This window comes from Thalassophryne amazonica, chromosome 3 (genome assembly GCF_902500255.1).
Source record: "Thalassophryne amazonica chromosome 3, fThaAma1.1, whole genome shotgun sequence".
NCBI lineage: Eukaryota > Metazoa > Chordata > Actinopteri > Batrachoidiformes > Batrachoididae > Thalassophryne > Thalassophryne amazonica.
The window spans coordinates 126,039,903-126,057,543 of record NC_047105.1 but is presented as its reverse complement, the minus strand read 5'-3'; the positions used below and the strand labels follow the sequence as shown (position 1 = coordinate 126,057,543).

General features: G+C 42.3%; 1 protein-coding gene across 1 annotated transcript in view; it reads left to right on the top strand.

Moving 5' to 3' along the window:
• Positions 1–17,641, top strand: part of plekha6 (pleckstrin homology domain containing, family A member 6) — a 229,762-nt gene that overhangs the window by 168,131 nt on the left and 43,990 nt on the right. The window contains exons 10-14 of the mRNA XM_034167419.1: positions 1,745–1,835; positions 11,000–11,070; positions 12,160–12,240; positions 16,134–16,283; positions 17,524–17,619. Coding sequence (XP_034023310.1) covers positions 1,745–1,835; positions 11,000–11,070; positions 12,160–12,240; positions 16,134–16,283; positions 17,524–17,619 — 489 coding nt within the window. The remainder of the gene's footprint in view (positions 1–1,744; positions 1,836–10,999; positions 11,071–12,159; positions 12,241–16,133; positions 16,284–17,523; positions 17,620–17,641) is intronic.

Below are 17,641 nucleotides of genomic sequence, written 5' to 3'. Positions count from 1 at the left end.
ATCCATATGCTCTCTAGCAAACTTCGGACGGGCCTGCACATGTACTGGCTTAAGCAGGGGGACATGCCTGGCACTGCAGGATTTGAGACCCTCTCTGCATAGTGTGTAGCCTTTGTTACTTTGGTCCCAGCTCTCTGCAGGTCATTCATGAGGTCCCTCCGTGTAGTTCTGGGATTTTTGTTCACTGTTCTAATGATCATTTTGACCCCATGGGATGACATCTTGCGTGGAGCCCCAGATCGAGGGAGATTATCAGTGGTCTTGTATGTCTTCCATTTTCTTACAATTGCTCCCACAGTTGATTTATTCACACAAACCTGCTTGACTATTGTAGATTCACTCTTCCCAGCCTGGTGCACAGCTACAATTTTCTTCCTGGTGTCCTTCAACAGGTCTTTGGTCTTGGCCACGGTTGAGTTTGGAGTCTGACTGTTTGAGGCTGTGGACAGGTGTCTTTTATACAGATAACGAGTTCCAACAGGTGCCATTAATACAGGAAATGAGTGGCGGACAGCCAGAAATCTTGCTTGTTTGTGGGTGACCAAATACTTATTTTCCACCATAATTTACAAATAAATTATTTAAAAATCCTACAATGTGATTTCCTGGATTTTTTTTTTCTCATTTTGTCTCTCACAATTAAAGAGTACCTATGATGAAAATTACGGACCTCTCTCATCTTTCTAAGGAGGAGAACTTGCACAATCAGGTGCTGACTAAATACTTTTTTGGCCCCACTGTAAGTCAATGAACATTTTAATGTTATCTGTATGAAACAGATCTTTGAGATGTAGAATAAGGGACATTAGATTTAATAGATATAAATGGGATGGTTAGTGTACTTTGATCAGTAAAAAACATGAGCAAAATCAGTAATGGGCCACACAAATGAAAAACATGTTTATTTATTCAGATATTTATTTAAAAATCTGACATAAGGCATAGACAGCAAAATCGCCAGTGTTAAATGAGTACTGACAGTGTCTATATGGGTCCACACTGGGTCAGTGAGGAATATATAGACACTGGCAGTATTAATTTAACTGTCAGTGTTAAATTAACACCAACAGTATTAAGTTAACACTGGTGATTTTGCTGTGTATGTTTATTAGTAGTGGCATCACAGTGGATCAGTGGTTAGCACTGTTGCATCACAGCAAAAAGGTCATGGGTTCGATTCCCACCCGTGGTCTTTCTGTGTGGAGTTTGCATGTTTTCCCTGTGTTTGTCTGGGTTCTGTCTAGGTGCTCCAACTTCCACATCTAAAGACACGCAGGTTGTGGATTGGACACTTGAAATTGTTCGTAGGTGTGCGTGTGGGTGTGACTGTGTTTGTTTGTCTATATGTGGCCCTGTGACAGGCGTCCTGTCCAGGATGTACCCTACCTCACGCTCTATGACTGCTGGGATAGACTCCAGCCCCCCATGACCCTTAATTGGAGTTAGTGGTTGAAAATGTGTGTGTGTGTGTGTGTGTGTGTGTGTGTGTGTGTGTGTGTGTGTGTGTGTGTGTGTGTGTGTGTGTGTGTGTGTGTGTGTGTGTGTGTGTGTGTGTGTGTGTGTGTATGTTTATTAGTACAACTTGGGTGGAAATAAATGCTGGTTAGCTATTTGTTCTGTTTTGACAGTGTCTCCATATGTTATCATATTCATCATACTCCACTCTAACATACTCCCCTCCATCCTTACCCATCCTTACTCTCTTCTTCCCTTCCTTCTCTCCATCATTCCTTCCTTCCTTCAGTATGACTATCCTGGTGATAGAAGGTCCTTAAATCATGGAATATACCACTACAACTACCCTGTATCCCCCTCCATCCACAGCAAAATGGTATGTGCTGCTCCTGTTCTGTCAAACATACATTTGTGCACTAACACACACACACACACACACACAGTGAAAGATAGAACTCAGCTGGAGTAAATGTGCTTACACAGGATTTGCAGCTTTGCTTTTCAGCTTCAGCTGGCTGTAGGATTTCCAGATCTGTCTGCCGTCTACCACAATTCTGTGTCTGAACCTTTTGCTCTGGCTGTTTACTCTCCTGACATTGAGTCCGTTCCCATGTGTCTGTGCAGACAGTCTGTGTGTCACTTGCAAAGTTGACACACCCATTTAATAGGTTCAGGTGCCATTCTTAAACACAATTTTAGGTCCTTATTCCCACGATGTATGACTCTATAGTTGTTGAAAGCCAACTGAGCAGTTTTGATACTGAGCAACAGTCTATGAATTAACAATAATATTGCAAAGTTATGTTCATGTACTATATGTTATGCTTTCAAATGTTTTTGTTTTACAACCCCAAATCAGAAACAAAGTTGACACAATATGGAAAATGCAGGTTAAAAAAAAATGTAACTATTGCATTTAGATTAACTTTTGTTTCATTGCAAATACCATGAACACATGATACTTCATGTTTCATGTGGTTAGTTTATTTGTTAATATATTGGGTAAAATAAGTATTGAACATGTCACCATTTTTATTTGTAAATACATTTCTAAAGGTGATACTGACATGAAATTTTCACCAGATGTCAGCAACCACCCAAGTAATCCACACATACAAAGAAATCAAAACAAATAAGTACAGATATTATGTGTAATAATGTGAAAGGGCGCAGAAAAAAAGTATTGAACATATGAATAAAGGGAGGTGCAAGAAAGGCATGGAAAGCCAAGACACCAGCTCAGATCTACCAGTAATTAGAAAGCAATCCTGCCCCTTGTCAGTGCAAATTAATATCACCTGTTTCAGTCCCAACTGATGGCCTATATCAAGGTGTCTCATTACCAAGGTGTCACACAAGAATCATGTCATGTTGGTTAAAACCAAAGAGCTCTCTCATGATCTTCACAAGTTTTTTGTTGCAAAATATACTGATGGCATTGGTTACAGAAGGATTTCTAAACTTCTGAATGTTTTAGTGAGCACTGTGGGGCCACAATCTGAAAGTAGAAGGAACATAATGTCACCATACACAGCCAGGTGCGCCTTGCAAGATTTCTGACAGAGGAGTGAAAATAATCATCAGACGAGTTGTCCAAGAGCCAAGGACCATTTGTGGAGAGCAACTGAACAATTGTTTCAAAGAAAACAAGTAATGTACTCAACCTCCATGGCCTGTATGCACACTCTCACACAAGACTCCATTGCTGAAGAAAAAGCATTTTTGAAGCTCATTTAAAGTTTGCTGAACAACATTTAGACAAACTTGTGAAATACTGGGAGAATTTAGTCTGGTCAGATGAGACCGAAATTGAACTCTTTGGATGCCATAATACACACCAATGTTTGGAGGTCAAATGATACTACACGTCATTCCAAAAACACCATACCGACAGTAAAGTTTGGAGATGTGACGCTGTTTTTCAGCAGATGACACTGGCAAACCTCATAGAATTGAAGGAAGGATAAATGGAAAAATGTACAGGGGCATTCTTCGTAAAAATCTACCAGGATGATGAAGATGAAACAAGGGTGGACATTCCACCAAGACAGTGATCCCAAACACGCTACCAAGGAAACTCTCAACTGGTTTCAGAGAATGAAAAGAAAGCTGCTTGAATGGTCCAGCCAATCATCTGACTTTAATCCAACAGAAAATCTATGTAAAGAACTAAAGATCAGAGTTCACAGAAGAGGTCCACGGATCCGTCAACATTTGAAGACTGTTTGTGTGGAAGAATGGATCATAATCACCCCTGAGCAATGCATGAGCCAAGTTTCTCCACATAGGAGTAGTCTTGAAGCTGTCATTACCAACAAAGGCTTTTGTACAAAGAATTACATAAATTTCAGTCAGCGTGTTCAGTACTTTTTCCCTGTCATTAATTTCTTTGTATGTGTGGATTACTTGGGTTGTTACCCACATCTGGTGAAAATTTCATGTCATTTGCACCTGTAGAAATAGATTTAGTGAGAAAAATGATAACATGTTCAATGCTTATTTTACCCGCTGTACATCCATTCCTCCATTTAAGGCCTACAACACATTAAAAAACAGTTTGGACACTAAAGCATTTATCAATTTGTAATGAAAAACATGGTCCCACACTGGGATTCTGACACCTGTAGTGTCCTGCAGTACAGGACACTGCTGATCCAGATTGATTACAGGCATCTTTTTATTATAAACATTATATAACAATGTAATTATCGTGTTTCTGTAGCACAGTAAGTGAAACATCTGTCAGGTGAAGCTCTTCTGTGTTGGTGTGCTGCTGATGTGCCGCTAGACAGCAGCTGTAACGTTGCCGCAGGGTTTGCTTTGCTTCTGTCTCATCTGAAGGCTTTCTACCTGCTGTGTGTGCGTGTCTGTGTTGTCTTCACGTTTGTTGCTGTCACTGTTGCTTCGCTCAGGAGGACATATTAGACCTTCAGCTCCAGCGAAACCTGGAGTACCTAGACCAGCAGGTAGGATCCACAAAGCAGCTATTACTGTCTTCATTTCTAAATTACTTCAAATTGAAATTTGTTTCATTATTGTTTTTCCTGTTTCACGAAGCTTCATGTGCTTGACAGAAGCCACTTAAAGGACAAATTCACTTTTTTACAACCTCAGTCATATTGCAGCACAGTGAACTAGATTGGGCGCTAAGATGTGTAGTATGACACCGATTCAGGCATATTATTTGTTTGTGATTCAGTGATGTCATAATATAATAATATAAATATAATATAATATAATATAATAATATAAATGGTTCTGTGTAGCCTTCATATTTCAATTTTTTTAATTTATATAGCACCAAATCACAACAAGGTCGCCTCAAGGCACTTCACATGACATAATTAAACAAATAACACAAAACCATAACAAAAAAGCAAAACCATAAAAAATAAAAAGAATAAAAACATATAATATCTTATTATACTTACGATAAAACAGGGAGAACAAATGAGTCATTCCAGTCTCGACTTAAAAGTCTCCACAGAATCCATCCGCCTTATTTGTGCAGGAAGATCGTTCCACAAAGCAGGAGAACAATAAGAAAAAGCTCTGTGACCCGCAGACTTTTTATTCACCCTAGGAACACAAAGACGTCCTGCACCCTGCGAACGCAGGGCCCGAGCCGGTACGTAGGGCTCAACCAGGTCCGCCAGGTAGCCTTGACATTTGATAAATCCTGTCCAAAACAGAACCACTTTATCCTTGACTAACACACAACCCTTCCACCACGTTGAATACATATTCATTCAAAACTGGCCGAGTTAAAAAGCTATGACTTGGGTTTCACTTTTTAAGATCACCCAAGAATGCAGGACATGTGACCAGCAAAAAGTTCAAATATACTTTTCACCGTATTAAAAAAAAAATAGTTTTTTCTTTTTTTTACACCATTTGACTTCATCATGCTTGACTGAGTCAGTTTACAGTCTGTCACTGTGTGAGGGTCACAGCTTCACAATGGAAAGTTAACACTTTGTGTTCAAGTAGAACAATCTATGTCAGAGTTCTAAATAAAGTCAAACCAAATCTTACTGAACCTTAAACTGCATAGTGTACTTATTGATGTCTTTCTGCATTTTATGATTACTAACAAACTACAGTATATTACTGGTGATATTATTAAATTTCCATAGTAACTCAATGGAACTACTTTATAAAGTCTGTAGCCGTGTTTAAATAAACATGGCTTCAGCTCATTTGTAGCACATACATACATAGCCAGGTGTTTTTACTGACATGTGTTTGTGTCTGTTTGAATGTGGACAAGATAACTCAAAAGCAGCTCAGCTGATTTCTTATAAGATTCATGGTGAGATTACTTGATAGATATGTAAAGGTGATTAGATTTTAGTGTAAACCTTTTCTGTTTATCTCAACAGCTAAAACACTTAGATGGTTGATCTAAAGCATATACGCCTTTACAGACACACACACACATACATATATACAGTGAGGAAAATAAGTATTTCAACACCCCGTGATTTTGCAAGTTCTTCCACTTAGAAATCATGGAGGGGTCTGAAATTTTCATCTTAGGTGCACGTCCACTGTGAGAGACATAATCTAAAAATAAAAAAATAAAAATCTGGAAATCACAATGTATGATTTTTAATAATTTATTTGTATGTTGCTGCTGCAAATAAGTATTTGAACACCTGTGAAAATCAATGTTAATATTTGGTACAGTAGCCTTTGTTTGCAATTACAGAGGTCAAACGTTTCCTGTAGTTTTTCACCAGGTTTGCACACACTGCAGCAGGGATTTTGGTCCACTCCTCCATACAGCAGGGATTTTGGTCCACTCCTCCATACAGATCTTCTCCAAATCTTTCAGGTTTGGAGTTTCAGCTCCCTCCAAAGATTTTCTATTGAATTCAGGTCTGGAGACTGGCCAGGCCACTCCAGGACCTTGAAATGCTTCTTACAGAGCCCCTCCTTAGTTGCCCTGGCTGTCTGTTTGGGGTCATTGTCATGCTGGAAGACCCAGCTATGACCCATCTTCAATGCTCTTACTGAGGGAAGGAGGTTGTTTGCCAAAATCTGGCAATACATGACCCCATCCATCCTCCCTTCGATATAGTGCAGTCGTCCTGTCCCCTTTGCAGAAGAGCACCCCCAGAGTATGATGTTTCCACCCCCATGCTTCACGGTTGGGATGGTTTTCTTGGGGTTGTTCTCATCCTCTAAACATGGTAAGTGGAGTTGATTCCAAAAAGCTCTATTCTGGTGTCATCTGACCACATGACCTTCTCCCATGCCTCCTCTGGATCATCCAGATGGTCACTGGTGAACTTCAAATGGGCCTGGACATGTGCTGGCCTGAGCAGGGGGACCTTGCTGCTCTGCAGGATTTTAAACCATGACAGCATCATGTGTTACTAATGTAATCTTTGTGACTGTGGTCCCAGCTCTCTTCAGGTCATTGACCAGGTCCTCCTGTGTAGTTCTGAGCTTTCTTAGAATCATCCTCACCCCACAAAGTGAGATCTTGCATGGAATCCCAGACTGAGGGAGATTGACAGTCATCTTGTGTTTCTTCCACTTTCTAATAAATAATCATAACAGTTGTTGTCTTCTACCAAGCTGATTGCCTGTTGTCCTGCAGTCCATCCCAGTCTTGTGCAGGTCTACAGTTTTGTCCCTGGTGTCCTTAGACAGCTCTTTGGTCTTGGCTATGGTGGACAGGTTGGAGTGTGATTGATTGAGTGTGTGAACAGGTGTCTTTTATACAGGTAACAAGTTCAAACAGGTGCAATTAATACAGGTAAAGAGTGCAGAATAAGAGGGCTTCTTAAAGAAAAATTGACAGGTCTGTGTGAGCCAGAAATCTTGCTGATTGGTAAATACTTATTTGCAGCAGTAACATACAAATAAATATCATGCATTATGATTTCCAGATTTTTTTTAGATTATGTCTCTCACAGGGCACATGCACCTAAGAATATATATATATATATATATATATATAGAGGGCTGTCCGTAAAGTATAGGTCCTTTTTATTTTTTTCAAAAACTATATGGATTTCATTCATATGTTTTTACGTCAGACATGCTTGCACCCTCGTGCGCATGCGTGAGTTTTTCCATGCCTGTCGGTGACGTCATTCACCTGTGAGCACTCCTTGTGGGAGGAGTCGTCCAGCCCCTCATCGGAATTCCTTTGTCTGAGAAGTTGCTGAGAGACTAGCGCTTTGTTTGATCAAAATTTTTTCTAAACCTGTGAGACACATCGAAGTGGACATGGTTCGAAAAATTAAGCTGGTTTTCAGTGAAAATTTTAACAGCTGATGAGAGATTTTGAGGTGATTCTGTCGCTTTAAGGACTTTTCACGGTGAGAGACGTCGCGCAGCGCTCTCAGGCGCCGTCATCAGCCTGTTTCAAGCTTAAAACCTCCACATTTCAGGCTCTATTGATCCAGGACGTCGTGAGAGAACAGAGAAGTTTCAGAAGAAGTCGGTTTCAGCATTTTATCCGGATATTCCACTGTTAAAGGAGATTTTTTTAATGAAAGACGTGCGGACGGGTCCGCGCGTCGGGACGCAGCCGACGCGGCGCGGCGGCACAGGAAAAACACCTCCGTGTTGATAACCATTTGTAAAATCCAGTTGGCTTTTGATGGCTTTCAGTGGAGTAAGTATATGAGAAATTGTTTATCAGCTGGAGATGTTCCAACGTGTCCTCAAGGCTTCCAACAGAGGTGTTTTTCCTGTGGCGGAGCGTCGCGGCGGCTGCGAGCCGACGCTGCAATCCGCCCGCACGTCTTTCATTAAAAAAATCTCCTTTAACAGTGGAATATCCGGATAAAATGCTGAAACCGACTTCTTCTGAAACTTCTCTGTTCTCTCACGACGTCCTGGATCAATAGAGCCTGAAATGTGGAGGTTTTAAGCTTGAAACAGGCTGATGACGCCGCCTGAGAGCGCTGAGCGACGTCTCGCACCGTGAAAAGTCCTTAAAGCGACAGTATCACCTCAAAATCTCTCATCAGCTGTTAAAATTTTCACTGAAGACCAGCTTAATTTTTCGAACCATGTCCACTTCGATGTGTCTCACAGGTTTAGAAAAAATTTTGATCAAACAAAGCGCCAGTCTCTCAGCAACTTCTCAGACAAAGGAATTCCGACGAGGGGCTGGACGACTCCTGCCACAAGGAGTGCTCACAGGCGAATGACGTCACCGACAGGCGTGGAAAAACTCACGCATGCGCACGAGGGTTCAAGCACGTCTGACGTAAAAACATATGAATGAAATCCATATAGTTTTTGAAAAAAATAAAAAGGACCTATACTTTACGGACAGACCTCGTATATATATATATATGCCTTGATTAGTGCTATTTTGTTGCTATTTGTGAATATGGGTATTTTTCATCTCCAGCTATGGCTGCCCCATTGTCAATCATATATTTCTTGCAAAACATTTTTCTTTCAAAACAGTATTTTTTTTTCCATATCAAGCAATCATCAAGTGAGAATAGAGTGCCCATTGTCATGATTGCCAGCGTTTTAATATTACTAGGTACTGATTGCCAAATCAGTATGAAAATGAAACATTTGCATATTTACGAGGTCTGTGATGAAAAAAGCGGTCCTTTTTATTTTTTCAAAAAATAAATGGATTTGATTCATATGTTTTTACGTCAGACAAGCTTGAACCCTCGTGTGCATGCGTGAGTTTTTCACGCGTGTCGGTAACGTCATTCGCCTGTGGGCAGGCCTTGAGTGAGGAGTGCTCCACCCCGCCCGTCGGAATCTCTTTGTCTGAATAGCCGCTGCGGACGGCGCGCGTTGCTTTATCAACATTTTTTCTGGACCTGTGAGGGATATCCGAGTGGACACTATTCGAGAAATTAAGCTGGTTTTCGGTGAAAAGTTTAACAGCTGATGAGAGATTATGGGGTGTTTCTGTCGCTGTAAGGACCTTCCCATGGAGCGGGACGTCGCGCAGCGCTTCAGGCGCCGTCGTTGGCCTGTTCGACCTGAAAACATCCTAATTTAAGGCTTAATTCACCCAGGACGTAGTGAGAGAACAGAGAAGATTCAGAAGAGGCTGGCATGAGGACTTTATGCGGACATTCCACTGTTTAAGGACATTTTGTAATGAAAGACGGGCGCGCAAATTCGCAGAGTCGTCACTGAAACGACTCGGCGAATCTGTGTGCGCCGCGACAGGAAAAACACCTCCGTGTTGAAAACCATTTGTAAAATTGAGGCGGCTTTTGATGGCTTTCAACAGTGAGTAACTGAGAAATTGTTTAACAGCTTGGGCATTTCCAACTTGCCCGTTAAGGTTTCCAACACGGAGGTGTTTTCCTGTCGCGACCCCCCGCGGTCGGGTCCGGCCCGACATGCGACCTGCCTGCACGTTCTTCATTACAAACTGTCCGTTAACAATGGAATGTCCGATATAAACTCCTCATTGCCGACTTCTTTCTGAAAGTTCTCTGTTCTCTGATGACTTACTGGGTCAACAGAGCTGAAATGAGGAAGTTTCAACTTGAACTGGCGAGACGCTGCCGCCGACGCGCAGATCGCCGTCAGGCGCCGTGGGCCGTCCTTAAAGCGACACTACCAGACCAAAATCTCTCAGCAGCCTTTAAAATTTTTACCGAAAACAGCTGAATTTATCGAATGGTGTCCCACTCAACTTGTGCTTACAGTTTTTGAAAAAAATTTTATCAACAAGCAGCAGTCTTTGAGCCATTCCCTAACAATGAAAAAAACGAACGAGAGGGTGGGCGACTTCCTCACTCAAAGACTGCCCACGGGCGAATGACGTAACCCGACAGGTGTGAAAAAAACTCTCGCATGCCCACGAGGGTTCAAGCATGTCTGATGTAATCACACATGATTCAAATCCATATGGTTTTTGAAAAAAATAATAAGGTCGGTTACTTTTATCACAGACCTCGTATTTATGTTTTTTGGCCCACTAGATGTCAGTCTCGGGTTTGAAGAAAACTAGAGTGCATTTTGCTTTGAATTTTATTATTATTATTTTTATTATTATTATTATTTTTATTTTTTTTTTGATAGACACTGCCATCTATTGGGATCAGTAAAAAAAAAAAACACCAAATGCTTCAGTAGGCCCCAAGTGGCTATCAGTATTACTTGGGTTGTAAAATAGTGAACTTATGATTTAACAGCATTTTCACTCATGAAACATGAGATACAATTTTGTCATTAAAGTCAGTTAGACATATCTTCTCAATTGTGCAAAGATCCTTTGTGGCTCCTTTCAAAAATGACAGGTTGTTAATGAAAGAAGCTTATGATCATATGGAAAAGGAATGAGCATGGACAAGCTGTTGCTATAAGCATTTGGATTTCCAGTTTTTGGCCTGATTGAGTAGAAACATAGACTAACAATGAAACCTACAGACTGCCTTCTGGTGTAACACACTTGAGTTGGAATAGATCCATAATGGGTGTAGTCACACTCATTGATGCTGACACCTGTTAAGTTATGTTTCTGCTGGTTCGAATCATTTTTGCAAAAGATCAGAATGAATGATGTTGTGGATCTTTGTTTTTACAGATGCTCCTTTCCCCGACATCTACAGCAGAGAGCTCCACCCCACTCTGAAGATTAATGAAATTGAAACCAGTGTAAGATACTTTGTAGTCATTTTAGAACTTTCAATACTGACTAATCATTTGATCCTGACTGTGTGGTGCACATTAGGAAATGGCAAGGTTTTTTTTTTGTTTTTTTTTTGGATGTGTGCAACATTTGAGACAGACCACAAGTTGCTAAAAAATAGTCCAAGTACCATTCACTGTGTTATCAGCATATCTCACCCATATTGGCCTCTCTTCATTGGCTTCCTGTTAATTCTAGAATAGAATTTAAAATTCTTCTTCTTACTTATAAGGTTTTGAATAATCAGGTCCCATCTTATCTTAGGGACCTCATAGTACCATATCACCCCAATAGAGCGCTTCGCTCTCATACTGCAGGCTTACTTGTAGTTCCTAGGGTTTGTAAGAGTAGAAAATGGGAGGCAGAGCCTTCAGCTTTCAGGCTCCTCTCCTGTGGAACCAGCTCCCAATTCACATCAGGGAGACAGACACCCTCTCTACTTTTAAGATTAGGCTTAAAACTTTACTTTTTGCTAAAGCTTATAGTTAGGCTGGATCAGGTGACCCTGAACCATCCCTTAGTTATGCTGCTATAGACTTAGACTGCTGGGGGGTTCCCATGATGCACTGAGTGTTTCTTTCTCTTTTTGCTCTGTATGCACCACTCTGCATTTAATCATTAGTGATTGATCTCTGCTCCCCTCCACAGCATGTCTTTTTCCTGATTCTCTCCCCTCAGCCCCAACCAGTCCCAGCAGAAGACTGCCCCTCCCTGAGCCTGGTTCTGCTGGAGGTTTCTTCCTGTTAAAAGGGAGTTTTTCCTTCCCACTGTCGCCAAGTGCTTGCTCACAGGGGGTCGTTTTGACCGTTGGGGTTTTTCCGTAATTATTGTATGGCCTTGACTTACAATATAAGGTGTCTTGGGGCAACTGTTTGTTGTGATTTGGCGCTATATAAATAAAATTGATTTGATTTGATTTGATTTATCCTAAATTGCTGTTCCCTGATTTATCTTGTTGTATCAAGAATGTTCTTATGCTTGTTTTAAAAGAGCACATTTTTGATTTGTGTTCTTCACTCGGTAAAATAACTAAACTTCCTGGTGTCCTCTGACAGAAACTTTTGGGACGCCTGTGTGAGCAGAACAGGAATTTGAAAGACCATGAAGCTCTCGTCCACAGGCTGAGAATGGAGAAGGTAACTTTGTGTGTGTGTGTGTGTGTGTGTGTGTGTGCTGCGAGTTCTACAACTTCAAATGCTTTGACGTCAACACTTCTGTCATGAAAGTCAAATCCAGGTTGCCTAACTAACTGGAGTAGACTTTACCAGGGAGGCTGAGTAGTGTGATGCCCCTGTAATTGGCACAAACTCTTTGGTCTCCTTTTGTAAATATGGGGACCACCACCCCAGTTTGCCACTCCTTTGGCACTGTCCCAGACCTTCACACAATGTTGAAGAGACATCTTATCCATGACCGTCCCTCCACACCCACACCCTTCAGCATTTCTTGATGGATCTTATCAACCCCCAGGGCTTTACCACTGCAGAGTTGTTTGAATACCTCAGTGACTTCCACCAGGGAAACTGATGATGATACCCCATCAGTTTTCAGCTCTGCCTCTATGGCAGGGGGTGCTCCAGTCTGATGCAGGACTTTGTCAAAGTGCTCCTTCCAGCGACTGATTACCTCCTAAGTTGAGGTCAACAGAGTCTCATCCTTTACTGTACACAGCTCGGACGGTTCCCCATTTTCCTCTCCTGAGGTGCCGCATGGTCCTCCAGAAGCAGATTGGTGCCGACCAAAAGTCCTTCTCCGTGGTCACTCCGAATGCCTCCCACACCCACTGCTTTGCCTCCCCCACAACAGAGGCTGACACCCTTCTGGCCTATTGGTACCTTGCAAATGATTCCAGAGTCCTCTGAGATAGCCGGTGACTACTGGTGTCCACCACAGTGTTTGTGGGTTGCCGACCCTTGAGGTACCTAAGACCTTCAGTCCTCAGCTCTCTGCTGCAGCTTTAATAATGGAAGCTTTGAACATTACCCATTCTAGTTCAATGCCCCCAACCTCCACAGGGATGCCAGAAAAGCTCCATTGGAGGTGTGAGTTGAAGATCTTTCGGACACAATAAGCTCCTCCAGACATTCCCAGTTCACCCACACTATCCATTTGGGCTTACCAGGTCTGTTCAAAGTCCTCCCCCATACTCCATCCAACTCACCAGCAACCCACCCTCTGTTCACCCGAGTATCTAGAATATGCAGCCTCTGATCAAATGATCCGATCACAAAATCTATCATTGACTTTCGGCCTAGGGTGCTCTGGTACCATGTCCATTTCTGAGCATCCTTATGTTTGAACATGGTGTTCTTTATGGACAGTCCATTACTGGTACAGAAGTCCAATAACAAACAACCACTCGGGTTTAGATCAGGGAGGCCTTTCCTTCCAATCATCTCCAGGTGTCTCTGTCATTGTTGAAGTCCCCCAGCAGAACAATGGATTCCTCCACTGGAGCCCTATGCAGGACTCTAGCCAAAGAACTGAAGAAGGCCGAATATGTCCGGTGCAAACGCACAAACAACAGTCAGAGCTTTTCCTCTCACAACCTGAAGGACAGCCCTCTCTTCTACCAGGTCAAACTCCAATGCATTTGCGCACTTTACACCCAGGCAACTCCAGAGTAGAATAAAGTCCGCCCCTATCAAAGAGCATGGTTGCGGAGCCGAGGCTGCGCGTGGAGGCGAGGCCACCAGGCATTTGCTAACAGGCCTTCCGTCCAGGCCTGGGTCCATATGGGGGCCCCGGTGTCACAGACCGAGTGGTACCCCATAAAAATTCGTCTCCCCGCCTTTACGTTCCATGCGTCATTTCGGAGCGTCAGCAGGGATTCACTGATTATTGCCTCATTTCTGCTTAAAATTGACTTCAGAATGATTTAAGAGGTTTTATTTTGTCATCTGATGGTTAATAATCACATTCCCTTTGATCACTTTGTGTGTGGAGTCAGAGTCAGAGAGTCAGACTCAGACGTGCTGCTGTGGTGCATTGATCACCCCCCCCCCATCTTTTATTTTGAAATAATGCTGAATTAATGTGGAAATGATTGTTGTACAAAAGCTTCACATATCTGTCGCTGAGATAGATGATGACTGGAGTGTAGTTTTAAGCAGAAATGAAGCGATAATTGGTGAATTGCTGCTGATGCTCTGAAATGACGCATGCGCAGTGAAGACAGGGGAACCCATTTTTAGGGGAGACCGTTCGGTCTACGACACTGGACTTCCTCCTGGCCACATTTTGTCTTCCTTGTTTGTCCATTGAATTGTTCTGAACTGTTCTTAGTCTGGCCCCTCTCCTGAGACCAATTTGGCCTGACCATGAAGGCTCCAGACAACACAACTCTCAGGTTCATAGGGACACACAAACCTCACCTGATAAGGTGATGGTTACCGGAGAGGACCACTGATGGCATCACTAATAAAAGCACGACTGCAGGGAAAGGTTTATAGCCAGCCATAATCTGCTATACATACAGAATTACTGCATATGCTGTTGGCTCAAACACATGCGTATGTTTTACACAAACAAGTAGAAACAACCACAGCAACGATAACACTGATGTTAAAAGCTCCATTTAAGTGGCTAAGAAACTCTAGCTGATCTTCTGTGCTGTGATCAGCTCAGCTCAACTCAAGCTTTATTGTCATATGGACAGTAAAGAAACATGTTTCCCTGAACAATGAAGTTCTTACTTTGCCATCCTATACTGAATGCCAAAAAGAAAGAAAAGCAATATCAATAAAATAAATCTAAGTATAAATCTCAGGATAAAATATGTACATGAAAGATAAATAAACATCCATTCATCCATCCATCCTTCCATCCATCCATTTCTTCTGCTTTATCCGGAGTCGGGTCGCGGGGGCAGCAGCTCAAGCAAAGCCGCCCAGACCTCCCGATCCACACACACCTCCCCCAGCTCCTCCGGGGGAAATGTGCGGTACACTGCATTTGCTAATTATCGCTATTTTCCACATTGGAAAGTTTTTGTGGCATGAAATGTCTCCCTTTTCCAACTCGACCATCAGTGTGTCTGTTTTCTGCCATTAGAGTCCTAATGTTAACCTCCCTGTAGCACACTATCTATGTTTACAGATAAGATTGCAGCACCTTCCCCAGTAGGGTGAAGGCCGTGCGCCATCAGCAAGCCACGGCCACTACAGAAAGAGGGCAGTCATCAATAAAACTAAAGCTTTGCGGTCTCCAAAACTGCAACGGCCACCTAATCGATGACATCAGAGGGGACTAGAGACTATTAATCGATGCTGACACATCTTTCTGGCAAGGTCACAAGTCCTCTCATTGTCCATTTTTTAGACCTCCTATTGTTTCATCCTAATATCATTGGTGTCATTGTGAATAACTATGTGGCTGTACCTAGTGTCATGTTCCTTTGTCTAACTATCCTTGTGCAACATCAGCACCCTAAGCTGAGAGGCAATGTCTCTGGCCCCAGGAATACACTTAATGTCAGCATCTGTAATCCAAATTTGCGGGTGATAGAATCCTTTATCACTAAGACACAGAGCTTTGGCCTGGAAATGGGTGTAGAAGTCACCCGTTGGCTTGGAGGGCTATCAACAGGCATGTCCAAGCCTGAAAAATGGTTCACATTTGGCAGCTGCGACTGTGAACCTGGTGAAACAACTGGGCACAGAGTCTTACAGAAGTTCTTCCGCTTAACAACAGTCCGAAAGCCATCATCTTTAGCTGGCAGAGCTAAGCTAGTGCTAATGGACGTGCTAGCTGGGCAACAGTAAGCTCATTTGGAGTGCCTGTGATGTCTCTAACTTCACTGAAGTAAGAAGCTGCTCTAACTTACGGACACGGCTCTCTCAGAGGGCCACCCTGTCGGTCAGCATCACAATTGTAATGTAATGGAATTTAAAGTGTGCACCAAGAGAACCTTAATGTATAGCAAATAATAATAATAATAATAATAATAATAATAATAATTGGGTGGGAGTAGCTGTGCTGCATCTGGTGTTGGATCTTTAGGAATGAATTTTCATTCTGTTATTCTCAGGACAACCTAGAGGAGACACTGGTGGCCACACACCAGGAGATGGAGCTGTACCATGGCCAGCCTATGACCCTGGAGAAGCTCCAGTACAAAAAGGAAACTCTGCAGAACCAACTTATCAACATCAGAGGAGAGCTGTCACAGGCGTCCAGTGTAAGACGTGTCATCTGTTAAACAAAACAAGACAGAAATGAACTGTTATCCTGCTGCAAGTATAAATCAGGTTGCATGCATTCAATTCATTCTCGAGACCAGTTATGATTCGTGAGGAGTGGAACCTATTCTAGAGGTGATTGGACAAGAGATGGTGTACACCCTGGACAGGCCGCCAGTCTATTGCAGGGCCACATATAGACACATTCACACGCACCTACAGCCAATTTAAAGCCACCAATTCCCCAAAGCTACATGTCTTTGGAAGTGGGAGGAAGCTGGAGCAACCAGAGGGAACCCACACAAACATGGGGAGAACATGCAAATTCCAGACAGAAAGCAATCCCACAAATATCTTACTGTGGGGCAACAGTGCAAACCAGTGAGGCCACTATTACAGCTGCTACATCTACAAAACAGAATTACTCAGAAACCAATACATTTATTGCTGGAGGTTTGAGTCAAGTAAAATTACATTTTCAGGGTGGATTGTGATGGAGTCAAGCCAGTGCATGTCAAAATGTATTTTCGAATCAGCGGAGTGTTTCGGGGCATGGTATTGGGGTGGGTGGTCTTTTAACAGCTCCTGATTGCTCAGTGTCACCACACTAACATTACCACACCTAATGTGGATTTGACCAGTTCGACACCAGATAACCTTCCAGAAGTAACTTCAGATCTACAGGAAAAATTGCATGGTTGGACCTGAACTCAGGACCTTCTTGTTGTGAGGCAAGAATGTTAACTATTGCACCAATGCTGATTATTTCCCAACTATTCATTTTCATTGAATTGATATTATTTGGTTGCTTAAAAAACATCAGACTAAGTTAAATTTTCCAGACCCAAGCTCACGTCTTCAATATGGAGTTTGTTTCTCTCTCTTTCAGCAAAAGTTGAACCTATAATTCCCCCCCTCTCCCACCAAAAAAACAAAAACAAAAAAACCCCCCAAAAAACAAACAAACTAAAATTAAAATGCTATAAAACAGACTGTAATGTCTGAGAAGGTGAACAGAGAGAATGATTCTCACGTTTATTTGCTGAATGAAATGGAAAATGTGGAATTGTGACATAAAATGAAGATGGAATGTTCCATTCAATGAGGCTTCGTACCATTGAACCCATAAACATTCATTATTTGTATACTATCAAAAAGAAACATTCTGATCAGAATCTTTCACTTTGATTAGAACAATGTAGACTGAAGTCTCACAGGGAGTGTTTGTGTTTGTCGCAGGCTTTAACCACCACACGGATGGAGGTAGACGCATTAGAAGATGAGGCCCATGCCATCCACGGGGATCTGTGGGAGCAGCTCAATGCAGGAGGACAGGTAATCATACCATACGACCTGT